Raw genomic sequence first — 17,831 nt, forward strand, 5'->3', positions numbered from 1 at the left:
GGGTTTCATCCCAAGCCTCCTAAGCTACTCCTTTCTCCCTCCTCCTATGCTTCTACTGTGCTAAAGGGTCACTGGCCTCCTTGGACTTGTTTTCACAGCAGGGGAAGGTGCAGAGGAAGAAGAGGAGAAGATGCAGAATGGGAAAGACAGAGGTAAAGGCAGTTCCACAGGACCCTTAGTCTGAATAGGAGCTGGAGCCCTAGCCCCTGAATGAAATCCCCCTCTCCCTTTTGTTTTTGCCTTCCTTCCTGCTGCCACCTTTCCCAAAAGCTTTCAGACCCCCATGGATCCTTCTCCCTAGTTTTTCCAACTGACCATCAAGTTTTTCCCTAGAGGTGGTCGTGCCAATGGATGAACAAAAGCTTCCTGGCTTCCTGACACTATGATAGATGGAGGGATACAGGAAGTAGATGAAAGTAAAATGCCAAACATGACCCCTTGCCTTAAGGAATTTATAATATAGGTAGGAGAGCAAAATTAAGATATGCAAAATAAATAGGAGATAAAAGGAAGTAACAGGAAAAGTTAGTCATCAGCTGTTGACTATATGATTATAAATACAAGAAGCGTTTATGAAAAGACAGATTATTATGGACAGAATAGCCAAATGGTTTTGTGGCTTCTCGGAGGAATTAAAAGCAGTAGAGAAAGGTCTGAGCACAGGACAAGTAATGCTTCCTCATTTTATTTTATATAAAACCTTCTTAATAACTTGTTATGTTCAAAGAGCTGTGCTAAATGATTTCCATGTATAATCTCATTCAGAACTCAGCAACCTGATGAGATATGTCATATAATGATATCCTCATTTTACCAATGAGGAAATAGGCTCAGAGAAATTTAGATCAAGTAGCTATTAAGTGGTAAAGATTGGATTTGAACTGGGTCTTTCTGACTCCAAACTTCATGCCCTTAATCTTCATGTTTCTACGTTACCCTGAACAGATGACACAGTTCTCTTTGGACATTTGAGAGTTAGCTGTTATTTCTGTGATGCATTAATACGTCTGTTGCTGGATTCCTTCGAAATGTAAGCTCCACAAGGTAGAGACTGTAGTCTGTTATGTTCAGGTTGTATCCGCAGTGCCTGGCACGTAGTGGGATGTCAGGAGATTCAGAAACGTAAAGAAATAAACGGGAGTGTCCAGGAGAGCGCTTTGTCAGGGAGAGAAGTAGGTGGCCGCCCTGAGGAGGCTAAAGAGAGGAGTCTGAGAAGGAGCCAGGCCTGCTCTCTGAGGTCCCTATTGGATGCTGTGTATGTAACACACTTCCTGTTTGATTCCATGGCCCCACAAGGAAAGGATTCTAGACAGGGCTCAGGGCAGTTACGCAGCGTGCCCAGGCAGTAGGTGGCAGAGCCTGGCCTCAGCCCAGGTGTCTCTAATGCAAGTGCCCATGCTTTAGTCTGAGCAGACTGCAAGACCAAGTGAGGGGAAGGAAGGGTGGGAAGAAGTAGATACAGGAAAGGAAGCTGTGATGGGAAAGGGGGAGCACCTTGGGAGGGGGGTGTCTGGAGGCTTTTGCACATAGTGGCTAGTGCGGATAAGAGAGGGAGGTCTTTGGAGTTTGTCATCAAGGACGCTGGAATTGCCAAGGAAGAAATGGGGAGACGGAAAACATACTCCAGGTGCTGAAATCATGGAGTGAGTCAGAGCGAGGCCTGGGAGAAAGTGGACGATAGCTATGATGAATTGTGGAGAACGATGTATTTGGCATGGCCGTCAAAAGGTCAGCAGTAGAGGGCAGCGGTGTTTGAAACATCTAGAAATGCTGCAGAGAAATGGAGAGAAGACCGACTTCCGCATACCAATAGGGGACTAGGAAGAAGGCAGGAGGGTTGTAGTGCAAGAGGTGAAGAAAAGAGGAGACACACAGGGATAGATTTACGCTTATGTAAACACATGCTGCAAACACATGCATGCACGCACACACAGTCCACCCCGATCCCGGCATTCATGTGGAATGTTCTTGGCTGAAGACATAACAGCTGCTTCTTTGGCCTCTCTTCCCTTGTACCCTCCCTTCCGCAACAGCTTTTCCCATGGCCTCTCCTCAGTCTGCCCTGCTCCCCCAAAGCACACAGAGGACTCTGCCCTGACCACGTGGGCCTTGCCCTGACCACAGACTCTAGCTTTAGACCTGGTTCAGGTCTGGATGTAGGCTCTGTCTCACACATGGACTGGGTCTGGTTTCCTTTGTCTGGTACCTGCTGGCCTCCAGGGCCCTCTAGTCTTTGCACCTCTGTTGCCCTGTCAACATCTCTTCTTTCCGTCCCTCTTGCTTTGTGTGTCTATGTGAAATCTTTTTGTGAGAATGCCTGAATTTCTGTTTCTGTGGCTTTTAGGGGTCATCCCCAAGGGGAAAAGGGTCAGGAGTTGGGGTGAGAGATGGGTAGGGTTTAAAAAGTATGTTTGACTCTCAACATCGTCTAGGTCTAGGATATGTCCCTGTAGCTAACATGTGGCTGTTATGTGGCTGTAGTTCTAAAACCAAGTGTTTTTATGGATGGACCTTCTGGTTCTCCACCGTGAGCTAGGCGTGAGATTTTACTGTAGACTAAGGTAGCAGTAACTGCTGTCACTTAGGCATTAGAGAGCAGTAAGTGTCAACCAGAAAGAGAGAAAGACCTGCTTCTTTGGGGTTGAAATCATGCTGACATAATACAAACACAACTGGGTCGCACCCCATCAGGCATAGTCTGCTCAGTGCAAAAACTGAGAGCCACGTGGACACTTCTGAAGGAAGCACTCATGACCCAGCCAGACTTCCCAGCCCCAGTCACCTCTACCTCAGGCCTCCCCCTGCCTACCTCAGCTGCCTGTCTGGCTGCATCCCGGGGAATGCTGCTGCTCTGCTGGGTACCCTTCTTGCTTTGCATCCCCTCACCTTGAGTGGTCAGTACTTGTAACCAAGACAGTATAGATGAAATACAGGCTAACATAGCTTCCCCCCTATGACTTCAGAGTCCTGAATTCATCTCAGCTACTCCACGGCCTCATTTTGTGCCCCTGTGTCCTTCAGAATCACCTCTCCCAGAACCTGCCACCACCGTGCTGGGAGCTGTAAATCCAGTTTGCACGCTTAACACTGGTGCATGTCTGGTAGACTGACGGCAGTGGCCCTTGGTGAGAAGAGATACAGGCTTTTGAAGGTCCAGGCAATGGGTCAAGATTTCAGGGTGAACAAGAGTATGATTTATCCCAAGCAGATACGTCTGCAGGAAGGAAACACTGCTCTTACCCGAGCTTGAACCATGTTCACCTTGCTCACTTTCAGAACCACATGGGCCCTGCCCCCTGATGTAAGTGCTCCCTAGGTTTAAAGTAGATTCCTTCTGATTTTAGTATTACTGCCTTCCTCCTCCCGAGAGGCACTTGTCTCCATGGCTGTGTTAGGTCAGCTGCTGGTTGTGAGTCGTGTGACTGCCCCGTTTTCACGCCTGGTTGGGAGAAGTCGACCTATGAGGAGCAAAGGGGAGAGGCAAGCCCAGGAGCCCATGGGTCAGGGAGGCCCCAGGAGGACATCTGGGTGGTGAGGAGACCCCGACTGTGACCTCAGTATGTCGTTTGTGTCTGTGCTGCACAGGTTAGCCGAGGAGCCGGGACAGAGAGGAAGCGCGGGTGAGTAGTGTTCTCTGCCCTCCTCCACAGCCCCTGTCCCTCCTCCCTTTCCTCCAGCACACGTCCCAAGCGCCAGGCACCCAACACTTGAGATCCAAGCTGGGGTTTCCTTTACGAGCCCAGCTGCACCTCTTCTCTTTGTGCAGCCCCGCCGGCATACCTGCTCAGCCCCATTTCCAGGCCCGGACCCGTCTTGCGCTGCTCTGGGCCTGGGCCTCAGGCAGGCCTTGGTCACCTGTGTTGGGATGCAGGAGTCAGAGGCCACTTCCCAGGGCTGCCTCTGCCTCCTTGCTCCTGACTTCCCACAGCCACTGTCCTTTCTCCCTGGGCGTCCAAACCACAGCCAGTGTGGGATCACACCGACTCCGTAAATGCGACCGAGTCGTTTCCCGTGGTGCCTGGCCAAGCTGCACCTTCTCACTTCCTAAAAAAAATTAATAGAAGTACAGATTTCCTCACAGGCAAATGCCCATTGCCTTTAGGAATTAGTCTTTCACACTTTTCCGTCTCAGGACCTTAACTCTTACCTAGTTGCAGTTCCAAGGTGTTGCAGTTTCTGGGTGTGTGGTGCGCACTAAAAGGAAGGGACAAAGTGATTGGACAACAAATCTTTTGAGAAGAATTCTTTCAAGGATAGATGCCTTTGGTGCAGCCTTGAGATTTCTCTGTTTTTCATTCTTCCTTCCCCTCCCCCACCACCTGTGTTTAAAAGTTAGGCCATCTTCCTCAGTTACAGATCTTCCAGGCAGAAAAGCCAGGGCTGCAGCCCAGGATCCAGAAAAGGAACTTTCCCAGGCCCTTCTGAGCAGTCTTATCCTGGAGCAGCCTCCGGGCCTTTACCTGACACCCCTGCCTTCCCCCGTCTGCACCAGGCCCTTGGTTCTGTCCTGCTTGCACTCCAGGACCTGCTGTCTCCGGGCCTCCACCGACTCAGGGATCGGGCAAGTTCAAGACGGGCAGCGCCTGCGCTGCGGAAGTTCTCTCGCTGCCCTGGAAATCACGGCGCCTCCAGGGCTGGGGCACGCTTCTCCCTGAACTCGCTGCACATGCAGACGAGGCCCTTCCTGACGCAGGCCTTGGCTGCCGCAGCCAACAAGACAGTCAGGAGCTGACTTGCCCGTGGGGAGCCTGCCAGAGCCCCTCTCCTCAGGGCACACAGGAACTGGGGGACGAGGAGAGGCGTGTCTGCCATCTGGCCCACCCCTCTCCGTGCGCATGAGGAACCTAAGGCTTGCTACCCAGGAGTTTGGTGCCAGGATTGGAATCGGAGCTGGATCTTCTGCTCCTAATGCTGACCTCTGACCCCAGGAGGAGTTATGAGAAACTCACCAGTAGTGGAAAGTCAAATGAAAAGCCTGAACACTCAGGTGGACCCTTAAGTTCTGCTCTCTTCGGGCATGAGGCTCTCTCCCCTTCCACTCAGTGCTTCTCAGCACATCTCCAGCCTCTTTGCCCTTCTCCTTAGTTGTAATTCTTCTTCCTATGAAACCACCACATTCCAAACCTTGCACTGCAAACGCAGTTCTTTCTTCCCTGGAAACATTTCCTGACTCTGTGACCTAAGCAAGGACTCCAAAGACTCGAGATACCCCCAGAAAAGAGAAAGCCCCCTTCCCTAAAAGGGGGTGTGAGTATTGTCCGCTCTTCCCATGTCCCGAGTTGAAAGGTAGGCCTCCCAACAGCACCATCCCTGCACATTGACTTGTCCTCAGCAGATGTTAGCAGCCGTTGCTTGGAGACCCTCGGCAGTGCCCCGGGGGTCACAGTGCATCTGTCCTGCACAGGCACAGGGGACGTGGAGCGAGCTGGCACCGACACGAGGAAGGCGAGGTGTTCCCCAGAGGCGCATTCCTGTCCCTCTTTCCGCTGCACACCTGGACCAGGCTTGCAGGCTGCCAGACGTCACCACCCGCCAGGCAGAGGGGAGCCCAGGCCGGTGGGAAGTGGGAGGGACCGCCGGTGCCGCCTCAGGCGCACCCCCCCCACACACACACACACACACAGTCCTGCATGAACTAGCATCTTCATCGCTCCCCTCTGGGTATGGTCTCATCTCTGCAACAAGAATTTACTGGAGGTTGAAAAGAGAAAAGAAACCACACGAATCTCCTGTGTGTGTGACCTGATGGAGTTCTTGCTGGCGTCTCGCCAGCCGGTGGGGTGCTCCCCAGGATGGGGGCACACGTTTCCTCCCGACCTTTGACCTTTAGAAACCTACAGGTTTTCTTCTCTCTATCGTGCAAAGACAGCTTCAGCCCTGCTCAGTTCTACAAACATTCACACCCTGGCCACAGTGCTAAAAATAGCCTCCTTCCTTTCTCTCTCACTGCTTAGGCTTCCGCCCCGTTCGATGCGCTGCGCTGCAGCCCAGGCGGGAAGCGGGAGCAGAGAGAGAGCGCTGCACTGCAGCCCTGACAGGTCGTCCTCTTCCTCCCCCTCCTCCCCGCCTCCTCCTCCTCCTCCTCCTCTTCCTCCTCCTCCTCCTCCTCCTCCTCCTCCTCCTCCTCCGGCCGCGGCAGGAGAGTAGCCGGGCCGGGCGCGCTGACCCGTGACCGCCAGAGGGAGCAGCGCCCGGGTGCGGGCGCCATGCTGGCCCAGCCGCTCCCCTCTCCAGGTCCCACTCTGCTCCTGCACACGTGATAATCAATCCCAATTCCTGGTGATTTTCATTTATTTTTCCCTCTTCCCTGGGCTCCAGGATGTTATTTTTAGTAGCAGAACTGCTATAAATATTTATAAAGGGCAGTGACTGGAATGAAGTGAGAGGCCCCACAGCTGGCTCTCACATCGCCCCCAACACAGGTGCCCCTGCAGACCCCTGCCCACTGTCTGCGGAGCTCGGTGCAGAGCCCGTGGGCTCGACCCATGGCCGTGCTCGGAACGTCTTGGGGAAGCCTCGTGAGGCAGCAGTCAGGGTGAAGGGGCAGGGATGGGGTGTCCTCTGTCCTGCCCGCCGCACGCCCTCCTCCCTCAGTGACTCCCATTCCTGAAGGAGGCCAGGGCTCGTTGGGGAGGGGACCGTGCCCAGCTCTTTGGCGTCGTCAGATGAGGCATGAGGAGCAGGTGCAGCTGGGCGCACTCCCGATGTGCGAGAGCAGGAAGGAAAATGGGAGCCAGGGAGCTGGTTTCTCCCCAGATGTAAAAAGGAACGGTCGCCCTCCGCGCCTCAGGAGGAGCCCCCGTGCCTGGCGGAGAGCCTGCCCCGCACAGCAGCTGCCGAGCCCACAGAGCGACCAGCAGTGAGCTGAGGCCCCAGGGAGGCCGAGGCGGCGCTTGTGAAGGGGAAACATTGGTGTAAAGGTGCTCCCACGCTCTCAGGAAACGGGGATCCTGGCTTGCCTGGAGGGCCAGGAGGGGCGAGGGGGAGAGTAGCCAGATGGAGCGTGCTGGGGGGACGCTCAGTGCCAAGCAGTGGTGAGATTAGGTGTGGAAGGCTGGGCTGGGGCCTCACGTGTGACACGTGGGTGATCCTGTGCTTCCCCACGGCCCCGACTCCTCACACGTTGTACCCTGCCCCTGAGGACAGGGCAGACGGAATCCCACCTCCTGGTTCCTCACACGAACTGCGTGCTTCTTAAAGAGCAAAAAGATTCAAAGGAACGGATTAAAGGCATCCGTGGCTTCAAAACAGCCCAGTGCTTGGGCCGGCCGAGGTGCACGAGCACATAGCCGTGTCTCCTGGGCCCCGCGTGTGCCACGCCGCGCCTGCGCCCTGCCCGGCCCCACAGGGCCGACCCTTTCCCAAGGAGTAGCATCAACGTCTTCAAACACGGGAGAGGCCCCGAGCGCCTGGCCTCCCCGTTTACCAGCTCCTAGAGGATGGTAAGGAGACTGGAGAGAGCCACAGAGACCACTCAGGTGCCTGGGTGCTCCATTTTTACATAAATTCTCGACAGCTGATTTCTTTTTGAGCTAGAGTATCTACCATTATCTAAGGCCCCCGAGGTGCCTCCTGAGTGCTTGCTATCTGCTTTAGAATGCAGACCTGTATCAGAAGCTTGAAGCTGGGTCCCTTTCCTCAGCCCTTACCTGGAATGGGACACAGGTGGTCCTCCTGTAGTGGCACTTCCTTCTTAATTGCTCTGTGACCATTTAGGAGCCAGCCTACTTTAACCTAGGTAGATGATCTTATGAGAGAACTGACATGTGTTGTCAGTCTCGTGGGTCCCCTGGGCTGATGCGGATTTGTAGCTGTGAAGACCCCCGGAAAGGTCCCAGGTGCATCCTGAGTCTTGAGGAAGTCAATGCCCAGCCAAGCTCAGGTTCATAAATCCCAGCCATGCTGAGGTTCCGTTTCTTGTCACAGCCCCCTCCTCTGCTGGGTGGGCTTTTTCCACCAGCAGACTCCCCCTTTTCTGCATTGCTCACTCCCTGCCCCTGTAGTCCGTGACAGCTTCGGAAAGGTACAGTTGCTATGGCAATGCCTAGAGCCATCTGAATTCCTGCGGCACCTTCTGGAAGAAAAGGGCGTGTGAGGAGCCATTCGGTAGATCCCAAACCTAGCTTTCCCTGGCCTCCTCTGTCAGGGGGTCAGGTGACTGCTACAGGTGGAGTGGGGGAGGTAGGTAACCCACCTTCCTTGGGCAGATATCCCATCACCGCAAGCCACATGCACCTGGACAGGTTCTCCGTGTGTGGATCAGAAAACCAAGTGAGGTCTCCTGCCAGGGGTTCTTAGGTGTAAGAGACGATGCCAGTGGTTCTCAAACTTAGAATCACTGTCCCCTAGGGGGCTTTTTAAAATATGGAGAGCTGGGTCCCACCCCCAGAGTAGCTGATTCGGTAGCTCTGGGGTGGAGCTGGAGAATTTGCAGTTCTAACAAGCTCCTGGGTGGTGGTGGTGCTGTAGGTCTAAAGACCACACTGTGAGGACCACTGTGCTACACATTTATGAGGAGAAAAGCATCCACATGAGTGGAAGAAGCCATCACTAGTCAGGTGGAAAAAGACCAGAGTCAGTTGTCTGTTCTAGAGGAAGAAAGGGTTTCCCTTTCTGTGAGGGCTCTGCACTCACATTTCTTAGCCAGGATCCCTGGGGGGCTGGTGATCCAGGCCTCTTTCTTTCTGGTCCCCACCAATCAGTAAACCAAGATCTTCCCCTAGACGCGAGGGTGGGGGCAGCATCATAGGCAAGGCCTTGAACTTGCAGAAGACCAACCTCACAGATGCCTAGTGTCTCCTGCACAGTCTAGTCTTAGCGATAGGGGAGACCAGTGACTGCCTGGCTTGGGAGGGAGAAGAGGGGAGAAGGGGAGTTGCTGGCACCTAGCTCCCACAATTGGAGCTTTTACACCAAGAATGCAAACACCATTTTTCTCCACTAAATGATATTCAGGCCTCAGCCGGGCCACTTACCTTCAGCCTCCCTGAAGCTCCCGCTCCCCTGGGTATGTTCTAAGCGAGGAAATGCAGAGTAAAGAACCTGATAGGTGTCTCAGGCCCTCCCAGTTACAAGCAGCGGATGCCGAGGATGCTGACATCTGCTCTGCACACTGAACCCCGCCGGGAAAACCAGGGCTCTCAGTGGTGGGCCTGGTGACTCTCCCACTGGGTGTGTCTGCAGACGGGTGCAGTGTGCTGGTGTCATCTCTCACCCCCTCCCCCACCTCCTATCATGGTGGGACAGCTGGTCAGGCATGCAAGAAATGGACATCCAGTTGGTTTACCAAGTCCAGAAAGCACTGTTCGTTCCTCAGCTCTGTGAAGGTTTGGGTGGATGTGACTGCATTTGTTTAGAAAGTGTAGAATACCTAAGGGAGACCACGAGGAGAACGGGGGCTTGCTGGGAAGGGGGTCCTTTGAAGAGGTAGACACCAGATGGCCACGCTTGATTTTCTGAGGTAAGTGGAGCCTGGCACTGCTAAAGGTAGAGATTAAGAAGGGACATGGCGCCTAGCGTGGGACTGTCATTCATTCAAAAAGATGCTTGATGTGCACTATGTGCTGGGCGCCAAGCCCCCCCCCAGCTCTTCAGGCCTCACTGAATGCAGGACCTTGGACGTTAAGGTTGACGTCTGGTCTGAGGTCATACCTGGGGTGTGGCGGGGGGCGGGGCTTGGAGGAACGGCACTGCCCTCTGAAGCCCAGCCTCAGGACAGTGGGTGCCAGCCAAGGCCGCTGCAGGAAGGAAGGGAAATGGTCGCTTAGACGTGTTGATCTTTGGGCCTGTGAGTGGGAGAGGAGACCAGGGAAAGGGTGTCCCCGCGAAGTTAAGGGTCGTGACTAATATGTGCCTTGTAGTTCCCAGGGCCCGGGCACACCACCAGTGAATAAGGAGTTAATTATAATTCATAATCCATTATAGCCGCGTGCCTCTGCAGCCCCAGCAAGCGTCCTCAGACACATCTCACCCAACTTTGGTGAGGGCTGCGGCGCGTCCTCAGTACAAGTGCATGGGAGTGTGGACACAGACACACAGACACACACACACACAGACACACACACACACACACACACACACACCCCGCCGGGGGAGCCCACTGGCTTCCAAGGTTTAGGTGTCAGGTGCTACGGTTCCCCTGAGGAGAGCAGAGCCTTAGACCTGGCACCTAACTTGGGACTGGGAGAGCCTCTGCACAGCAGGCCTCAAGATCACTTGCACAAGTTGGGCTTTTCATTCAGGTCCCAGCTCACGGGTCATGCCTTCACCACCATGTCCAGTCCCAAGGCCTTGGTCACATAGGCTCTTTCCCTTCCCACGGAGGTGGCATCCTTGCCCACCAGGCACTCACCCCGTCACTGAGGAAGAATTCAGTCTGGGTCCTCTAGGAATCCAGCCCACGGATCCTTAGAATCCCAGGCCTGGTGTCTAGGCCCCCCCCAGGCTCCCTCAGAAAGCAGGCTTTCCGGCTCCTTCTTTCTTCTCAGAGCCTGATGGCTACTGGGGGGCGACAGGCAGTGTGGCTTTGGTTCACCTCAGCCACCTGAGGAACTCTGCCTTTGGGGCTCCCCTGATGGGGGTGGTCTTTTAGAAGAAAGAACATGGCCCTGGGGCTGCTGAGAAGGCAGTGGGGCTGGGGAGGTCAGTGTAGAAGAGCAGCTCTGGGACGGGGCCGCAGCCGGGCACAGATGTTGCTTGTGAGGGAGTCTTGGTGGGGGCCAGCCAGCCTGAGCGCCCCTCTGGACCCGCGTCTCGGGATGGGAATCAGGCTGCACGGCGGGGGAGGGTGAAAGGAGGACTGCAGGCTTGGGATCCTCTGTAGTCCCCCTCTTCCCTTGGCTGTGGGTCCGTGTTTGTCCTACTTTCCTCATTGCCTTGGCGACCTTCCTGGGGTCATCCTCTGCGGCCAGCCTATCACGGGAGCCCAGAGCCCAGTGCTTCCCATTAGAAGAGGGAAACAGAGGGTGGGAAATACCGGAGCAGCAGGGTGATTCGAGGGCTGAAGGACCAGGGGAGGAGCGTGCAGGAGGAAGAAAGGGATGGCAAGAGAGGCAGAGCCTGAGGTGAGGGGGAACGTGTCACACTGGGATACAGGGGACTGGACTGCAGGTGGAAACAGGAGAAACCAGGACGGAGGAACTAAGGAGGGGCCGGTGAAGGAGAGGGGCTGGGAGGAGGCAGGGTTGGGTGGAATCGCCTGCCCCTGAGCTCTAGGCAGAGGGCATCTCATTCCCTTGCCCCAGCGTGGCCACAGCTCACTAGCCCCACACGTTACCCTCATCATCCCCACGGGCTTTCCACCCCAATCCTGATGAACTCAGGCTGCGGACAGGGCTGCCTGTGCCTCCCTGGGACCTCTACCCCAGCACCGCCCCTGCCCCGGGGCACAGGCCTTGGCCCCCGGAAGGCAGAGGCCTTATCTGCCCGCCCCTCCCTGCTCCCTGCATCCCACCCTGACCCCAGCCCACTTATGGAGCCGCTGCAGCCTCCGAGGGGGCTGATGGAATTTCCCCGGGGGTTGTGTGGTTCAAGGGGTGGCTTATCTTCCCGTCTTCAGCCATCACTGGAGAGTGGAGGGGAGTTAGATTGGGGTCACTGGGAGGCCTCTGAAGCCAAACTTTGCAAACTGTGGGGTTTAATGCCCGGGTGGAGCTGGGAGAGGCCCTTGTTTAACATTTCTGTTTACTGAGGCTGACCCTGACCTGCCCGTGGCCCACCTCCCCTAGCTCCTGACTGGTCTTTTCCTGCCCCCATTTTATGATGGAGATTGGGTCTTTCTTCCCCTGCATATTCTTTCCTGGGAGCCAGCTCCCTGGACAAGGTCACTGTCTAGAAGTGTTGTACGCACAGAGCTACCCTCACAAAGGCCTTTTGGCTCGGCACACCCAGGCACACCCAAGACAGGAACTCCAGCAGAGACCTGGAGGCCCCCGTGTCTACCCTCTTGTAGAAGAGGTACAAACTAAGGAAATACAACTCTGCCTTAAGAAACCAGCCAACAGAGTGTCTTTTAAAGACATCTAGGAGGGAGTAAGTGAAGGAAGATACTAGACTAGAGAAAAGATAATTACACACAATCAGCTGTAGCTTTTGTGTTAGATGCATGAACGTCCAGCTTACTGATGCTGCTGGGTGACGAGAACCAGGTGGGCTTTTTCAAGAGGGCTTTGCTCTGAAAGGAAGGGGACGAGCATGTGTTAAATGCCTGCTGTGCACCAGGTGTGTTCGCATATGTGGTCTTTAGCGTCATCTCCAACGAAGCTGTGATGTAAGTTCATCAGTTCAGAGGAAGAAGGCTCTGAGAGGTCAAGTAACTTGCCCCAGATCACACAGCTGGGAAGTGACAAGCCCATCCATTTGCTTGACTGTGATGCAGCTCCACTTCCCAGCCTGTCAGACTGCTGAAATGGCAGAATTTCAGCAAAATTTCAAGGAAGAGGAAGAACATCCCAAATCTGGGAGAGAAGGAGCAGGGAGACAGCTCAGGAAAGGGAAGGGGAGTGTTGAGTCAATTGCCTTAACTAGAGCCTGATTTGCCTACTTTGAAAACCACAGTGGAGAAATAATTGCCCAGATTTGCTGATATTTAAGACAAAAAATTCTTAACCAAGGTAGTGTCTCTAATTCCTACTGCCACCTCCACCTCTGGGCATACCCTTCTGCTGTGCTCCCAAGTCAATGCAAATGGAACCTCTACCTACCACAGACAGTTTCGTTTGTTTTCCCCCAAACATCGGCTCTGTGAGACCAGATCCTGCAGGGGGAGAAGGTAGGGGCAGGCATGAGCCAGTGCCTGTGTGTCACGCACACATGCCATTCTGGGCACATTGACGACTTTCCCTAAGAGGTACAGCTGGCGCCGTCATCCTCTGTCCACAGATAAGACAGCTGGAACAAGAGAAGCATTTTGCCAGGCACACAGGGGTGGCAAGTGGCAGGGACTAGAATCCAGGCAAGCTGTCTCCAGCGGCACCTCCCAAGCCCCATGTTCTGCCTCCACGGGCTAGCAGACATTGATTGAGCCAGAGTTCTCTGCCTGGCGCTGTGCTGCACTTTCCACGTGTCATCTCACAAACGCAGGGAAGGAAGAGGCGGAGTCTCAGCCTCCGGTTCAGCCGGGTGGCCTTTCACTAGGCCCACTCTGCAGTTGGGGAGTGATGTCCCGGGCTCCTCCGTTTTCATCCTGACTTTCACACCCACGACAGGATTGGAAGGTCCCCCATCCACTTGTCACATTCAGCTCTGATCAGGCCTCACACTAAGGGACTTATTGGGGATGCCAGCAAGAGCCCTGGGGAGCAGAACCACCCCCCGACCTCCTGTCTATGGGGAGGGACATCAACAGGAACTTAATTGTTAGCCCCACAGAGACACTGTGATGTTGCCACTGCTCTTCAAAGGTTAGGGTGAGTTGAAGAGATTTAGAGTGTGAACAAAGCATCTTGACCACCCAGGAAACTGATGCTGAGGAAATTGAACGGTCCAGGGCCACACAGGGAGGTGATGGAGGAGCTCTTGGAGGATGTGCTGGTCCTTCCAGGCTTTTTGTGTTAACATGCACCAAGGGAACTAGTCCCACTGTTTGGGGTCATCCTGATGTTAGGACAGGGTGTTTAAGGGCACTGCTCCATGAGACCGTCACTCCACACCTCACTTTATATCCTGGTCTCAGGTGAATCCTTGAGCATTCGCCCCACCCTCCCTGCCTAAGCCGCATCACAAAGCATCCTCATTAACTGACCACGATGCTTCTGTCTGGTCACCAGGCTTTCCCAACCCTAAGACAGAGGGTCCCCTCCGCACACGATATTCTTCCTCCCAGAGGAATGTCTGCCTGGAGCCATGTCATCTAGTGATTACAGAGGGGATCCCCTCCTCTCTGCTGCTTTTAAGAATCTTGCAAGATTAGAGGAAATAGGCACATATTGCATTAAAATAGAGTTCCTAATTCGCCATCCACACTTGGTCATGTATGTAAAATGTCTCTGCCCTCAAGAGGCTACAGTAGCCCAAGATGGGAGGGCGTGTATGGAAAAAAGGCAATAATGCAAAGTGATGCCTGTTAACTACCAAACACAGGGTACAGAGAAGTGCTAAGGGAATCAGAGAAGGAAGAAGAGTTGAACCATAGGTAAATAAAATGATACCCAAATATGAAGTAACAGAAATAACATACTGTGTCTTATTACACAAGCTCATTCCTTCATTGGCTCACACACAGCCCGTCCAAGGCTGCTTTTAGATGGAGTTCCAGTGAGCTATTTTACTGCTTCCTACGCTTGTAAGATCTTAAATGTGCCTGGTCTGCTCTGTTACCGTCTTTGTTTTTTAAAAAACACACACTAAAAACTATTTTTGCAGCAAAACCTTGCTCCTGGGATATACCTGTCCTTCACTGGCCCTTGCTTTTGAAGTTGCGCGTACCCTTCTCTGAGCCAGCGTGCCTCCTCTGGGGTCTCTTTCAGCCTGGAGGCCTGTGGGGTATCAGTGTCCCTCGCCTGTTTTCAATTAAACCCCCCCCCCCCCAGCTGAAGCGGAGTAAATGGCTTTAGCAAGTTGATTTTCCAAAGGGTCAGTCTTACTTTGAACCAACGTGTCAAAACAAAACCAACTCAACCTACAACACACACAAAGCAAATAAATACATCTGTTTTCCGATTTACCTTAAAAATCACGAGGGCAAAGCAAGATGCAGAGGGCCCACAGGGCTTCTGGAGGGGAGGGGAATCTCCGTTTCCCCCACAGCAGGGCGGGGGGAGTCGAAGACGTGGCAGCCCAAACCAGTGTCCTGGCCCCAGGGCGCTCAAGACTGGACTCAGGACCGGGAATGGTTCCTGCCGCTTCCCCTGCTCGGGCTCAGGATTGGGCCGGGCTGGTGAGGAAACACTCACTTCGCCTGTGGTCGCCTGCCTCCCCGTCCTCCCTCAGTACACGAGCCGGGCCAGGAAGGGTGGCCCCAATGGACACGGGCATCGGAGGCTGGGAAGGGCGGCGCTCGCTCCGCAGCCCCAGCGCAGGTGGGCACCTCCTGGGGTGGGGGTGAGCGGGGGACCCACACCAATGCTGGCACTTGCGCCTCCCCGGTCTCGGCCGCCAAGCCAGGCCCTCCGGGGAAGGAGCACGGCTCCCCAGGGGCCGAGTCCTCATCATTTGGACTAAAGAGGCAGACGCTCTGCTTGCTGTTTGGGGACTAAATTGGAGGGTATGACAGAGGGTGGCTTAAAGTCATTTTCTTTGGCCCAGAAGGTATTTTTAAAACAACTCAGTGGGTTGCAAATGGTGAAATATCAGAAGATTTCACAGAAAATTCCAGATTTACAGCTTATCTGGAAACGTTAGAGTATCCGACTGTACTGGTCCCACAATTTCCCCATGGCAACAAGCCTGCTAAAGACCCTCTGAAGACGCTCAGACAGCCTCCTGTCCTCGCCAGGCCTGTGTGTCCTGGGGCACTGCTCTGGGGGCCGCCGAGGGCATGGAGCTGTCGGGCTCTATCTTGCTCGAGGGGATGGCCCTGCATCCTCTGAAGCCCCAGCCAGAGGACTCCTCTCCCACACCCCACCATTCCCAAGCAGCAGCCCACACGGAGCCTCTCTCTGACTCGGAGGGTGTGTATGGGAAACAGGCAATAATGCAAAGTGATGCCTGTTAACTACCAAACACAGGGTACAGAGAAGTGCTGAGGGAATCAGAGAAGGAAGAAGAGTTGAACCATAGGTAAATAATATGATACCCAAATATGAAATAACATACTGTCTCTTATGACACAAACTCATTCCTTCACTGGCTCCCACACAGCCCGTCCAAGGCTGCTTTTAGATGGAGTTCCAGTGAGTTCTCTTACTATTTCCTACACTTGTAAGGCCTTACATATGCCTAGTCCACTCCATTTACATCTTTTGTTTTCTGAAGAAGCACATACTAAAAACAATTTTGTTAGCAAAACCTAAAATCATTTGCACTTTGCTGCTCCTTTCTAGAGTATGACCTCAGACAGGTCATGCCTTTTTCTCTGCATCTACAAAGTGAGAAGATAATTCTAACCTGCGTGGTTGTTTATAAGGATTATATTGAAACACATAAGACACCTGGAACAGTGGTCGGCACGTAGCAAATGGTCAATAGCCGCTACCCTCCTTCCTTCCTCTGACACCTGAAAGGTAGTGCCCTTTCAGGCCCCTCTGCCTCGGGGAAGGGCTCCTGAGCCCCAGGGGCCAGGCCCTCCTGGACTCACAGGTGAGAGGCTGCGATGATGGGGATGTAGGGGCCTGGTGCTGCCAGGGCCTGAGCCCCACACCCAGTGCCAGGTGGCTCAGAGTCACTCCAGGGACTGGCGAGACTGCTTGGGCTTGGGGCACCGATTCATCTCCCCTGCACAGACACCTTCAGAGGTCGGAGGGTGGGTCCAGAGCACTGAGCCAAACCTCTGCCCCGGCTGCAGCCTTCACATCACAGAAAAAACCACTTCCGGGGGTGGGGGCTGATCCAGGAGTGCCAGGTAAGGACCAAGACAGGCTGGGGAGGGCCTCCTCACAGACCTCACCCCCACCACCAAGCACACCCTCCCTGGGAACTAACTGCTCCTCAGTGGGTGAGGCTGCTTATTCAAGCCTCTGAAAAGCCAAGGTCTTGGCCAGCCTCTTCTCCAGGGCAAAGAGGCTGGCTTGGCCTGGACAAAAGAGAGCCCTCTCTGAACAACTTACCCTTCACCGGAGATGCCGGGCTCTGCACCGCTACATTGACACTGAGGGAGGGTTCTCTACAAACCAAGAAAAATCTGCTTCATCCATTCACTGCACAAATATTTGTTGAGCAACTACTACCTGCCAGATATATTCCGGGCCCTGGGGATACAGTAAAGAAGGAGACAGGGTGCCCACCCTCGGGAAGTTTACATTTTAGTGCAGGAGACAGACAATGAGCAATTGTGTGAAGGCAGGAGGTGGTAAATGCTCAGGGGGGAAAAGTGTGGTGAAAGTTTAGAGAGTGAGTCATGGGGGGGAGGTCTCTGCCCCTGCTTTTTAGATGAACAAAGAGAAAACACTTACACTTGGCAGGAAATTCCCCTGGTAGGTCTCCAGCTGAGAACAGACTCTCTCGCCCTCATAGTTTACGACTCTCTGGATTATGTCCCAGGATGCCAGCACCTGGGCCAGACTCTCCCAGCAACTAGTCCAGCCTCAGACAAACACCTTCCTGCCTGCTTTTCCCTCTGCGGTCCACTGCTGGGTCCTGGACTCCAGGCCTTTGTTTCACACCCTGGTGGGTTTTTTGTTTATTTGTTTTGCCAGGCTTTCTTTGACTACTTTCTCCAGTGACAAAGTTTACACCCCATCACATCCAGTCCCAGAAGATGACTTTCTATCTGCAGCAAGAATATTCTGGAAGTTACACACTGTCCAGTGCTTTCCTCCATGCTGGCCAGACAGGAGGCAGGTAGCCCATCCTGGCTGCCCCAGGGTACCCCCCAAACCACCTCCAGATTCCTTCTACTCCTCCTCAGCTTCCCCACCTTCACAAGGGCGCCCGCCAGGCCTTCTAAAATGAGATCAGTTTAACTTCAGCCTGTGCTCTTTAGCGGAGTAGTTCTGCGGCTGCTGCAGTCAGTACTACACTTCCTCAAAACTCCCGCTCCTCTCCCAAGCACCAGCCACTTCTCATTTATTGCCACAAGGGAGTTTTTAAATTTGACATGTGTGTGTGTCATTGCTAATTTGTGTCTGTGAGCTACTTGAGGGCAGGGCTTAGGCCTGTTTTGTTCACTGGTGATTGCGAAAACCCTGCTCAACTCCTGGCAGAAAGTGGACACTTAACAAATAGTTGTCAGATGT

At 53.9% G+C, this 17,831-nt stretch overlaps 1 protein-coding gene across 12 annotated transcripts in view; it reads left to right on the forward strand.

The window, feature by feature from the left end:
* The window catches only part of DTNB (dystrobrevin beta), a 228,707-nt gene extending 222,963 nt beyond the window's left edge, over positions 1-5,744 (forward strand). Inside the window, exons 18-21 of one of the 12 annotated variants that reach the window (XR_009054650.1) lie at positions 99-152; positions 3,022-3,125; positions 3,586-3,620; positions 4,351-5,532. Coding sequence is in view for 10 of the 12 variants with exons in the window: in XM_057741417.1 (XP_057597400.1) it covers positions 99-152; positions 946-1,030; positions 3,586-3,620; positions 5,405-5,634 (404 nt within the window). In the remaining 2 variants the exon portion in view is untranslated. Of the gene's footprint in view, positions 1-98; positions 153-945; positions 1,031-3,021; positions 3,126-3,585; positions 3,621-4,350 lie in introns of all 12 variants that reach the window. The other 11 variants (XR_009054651.1, XM_057741417.1, XM_057741419.1 and 8 more) reach the window with 11 other exon arrangements.
* Positions 5,745-17,831: the final 12,087 nt, after the last annotated feature.

This window comes from Hippopotamus amphibius, chromosome 7 (genome assembly GCF_030028045.1).
Source record: "Hippopotamus amphibius kiboko isolate mHipAmp2 chromosome 7, mHipAmp2.hap2, whole genome shotgun sequence".
Lineage (NCBI taxonomy): Eukaryota > Metazoa > Chordata > Mammalia > Artiodactyla > Hippopotamidae > Hippopotamus > Hippopotamus amphibius.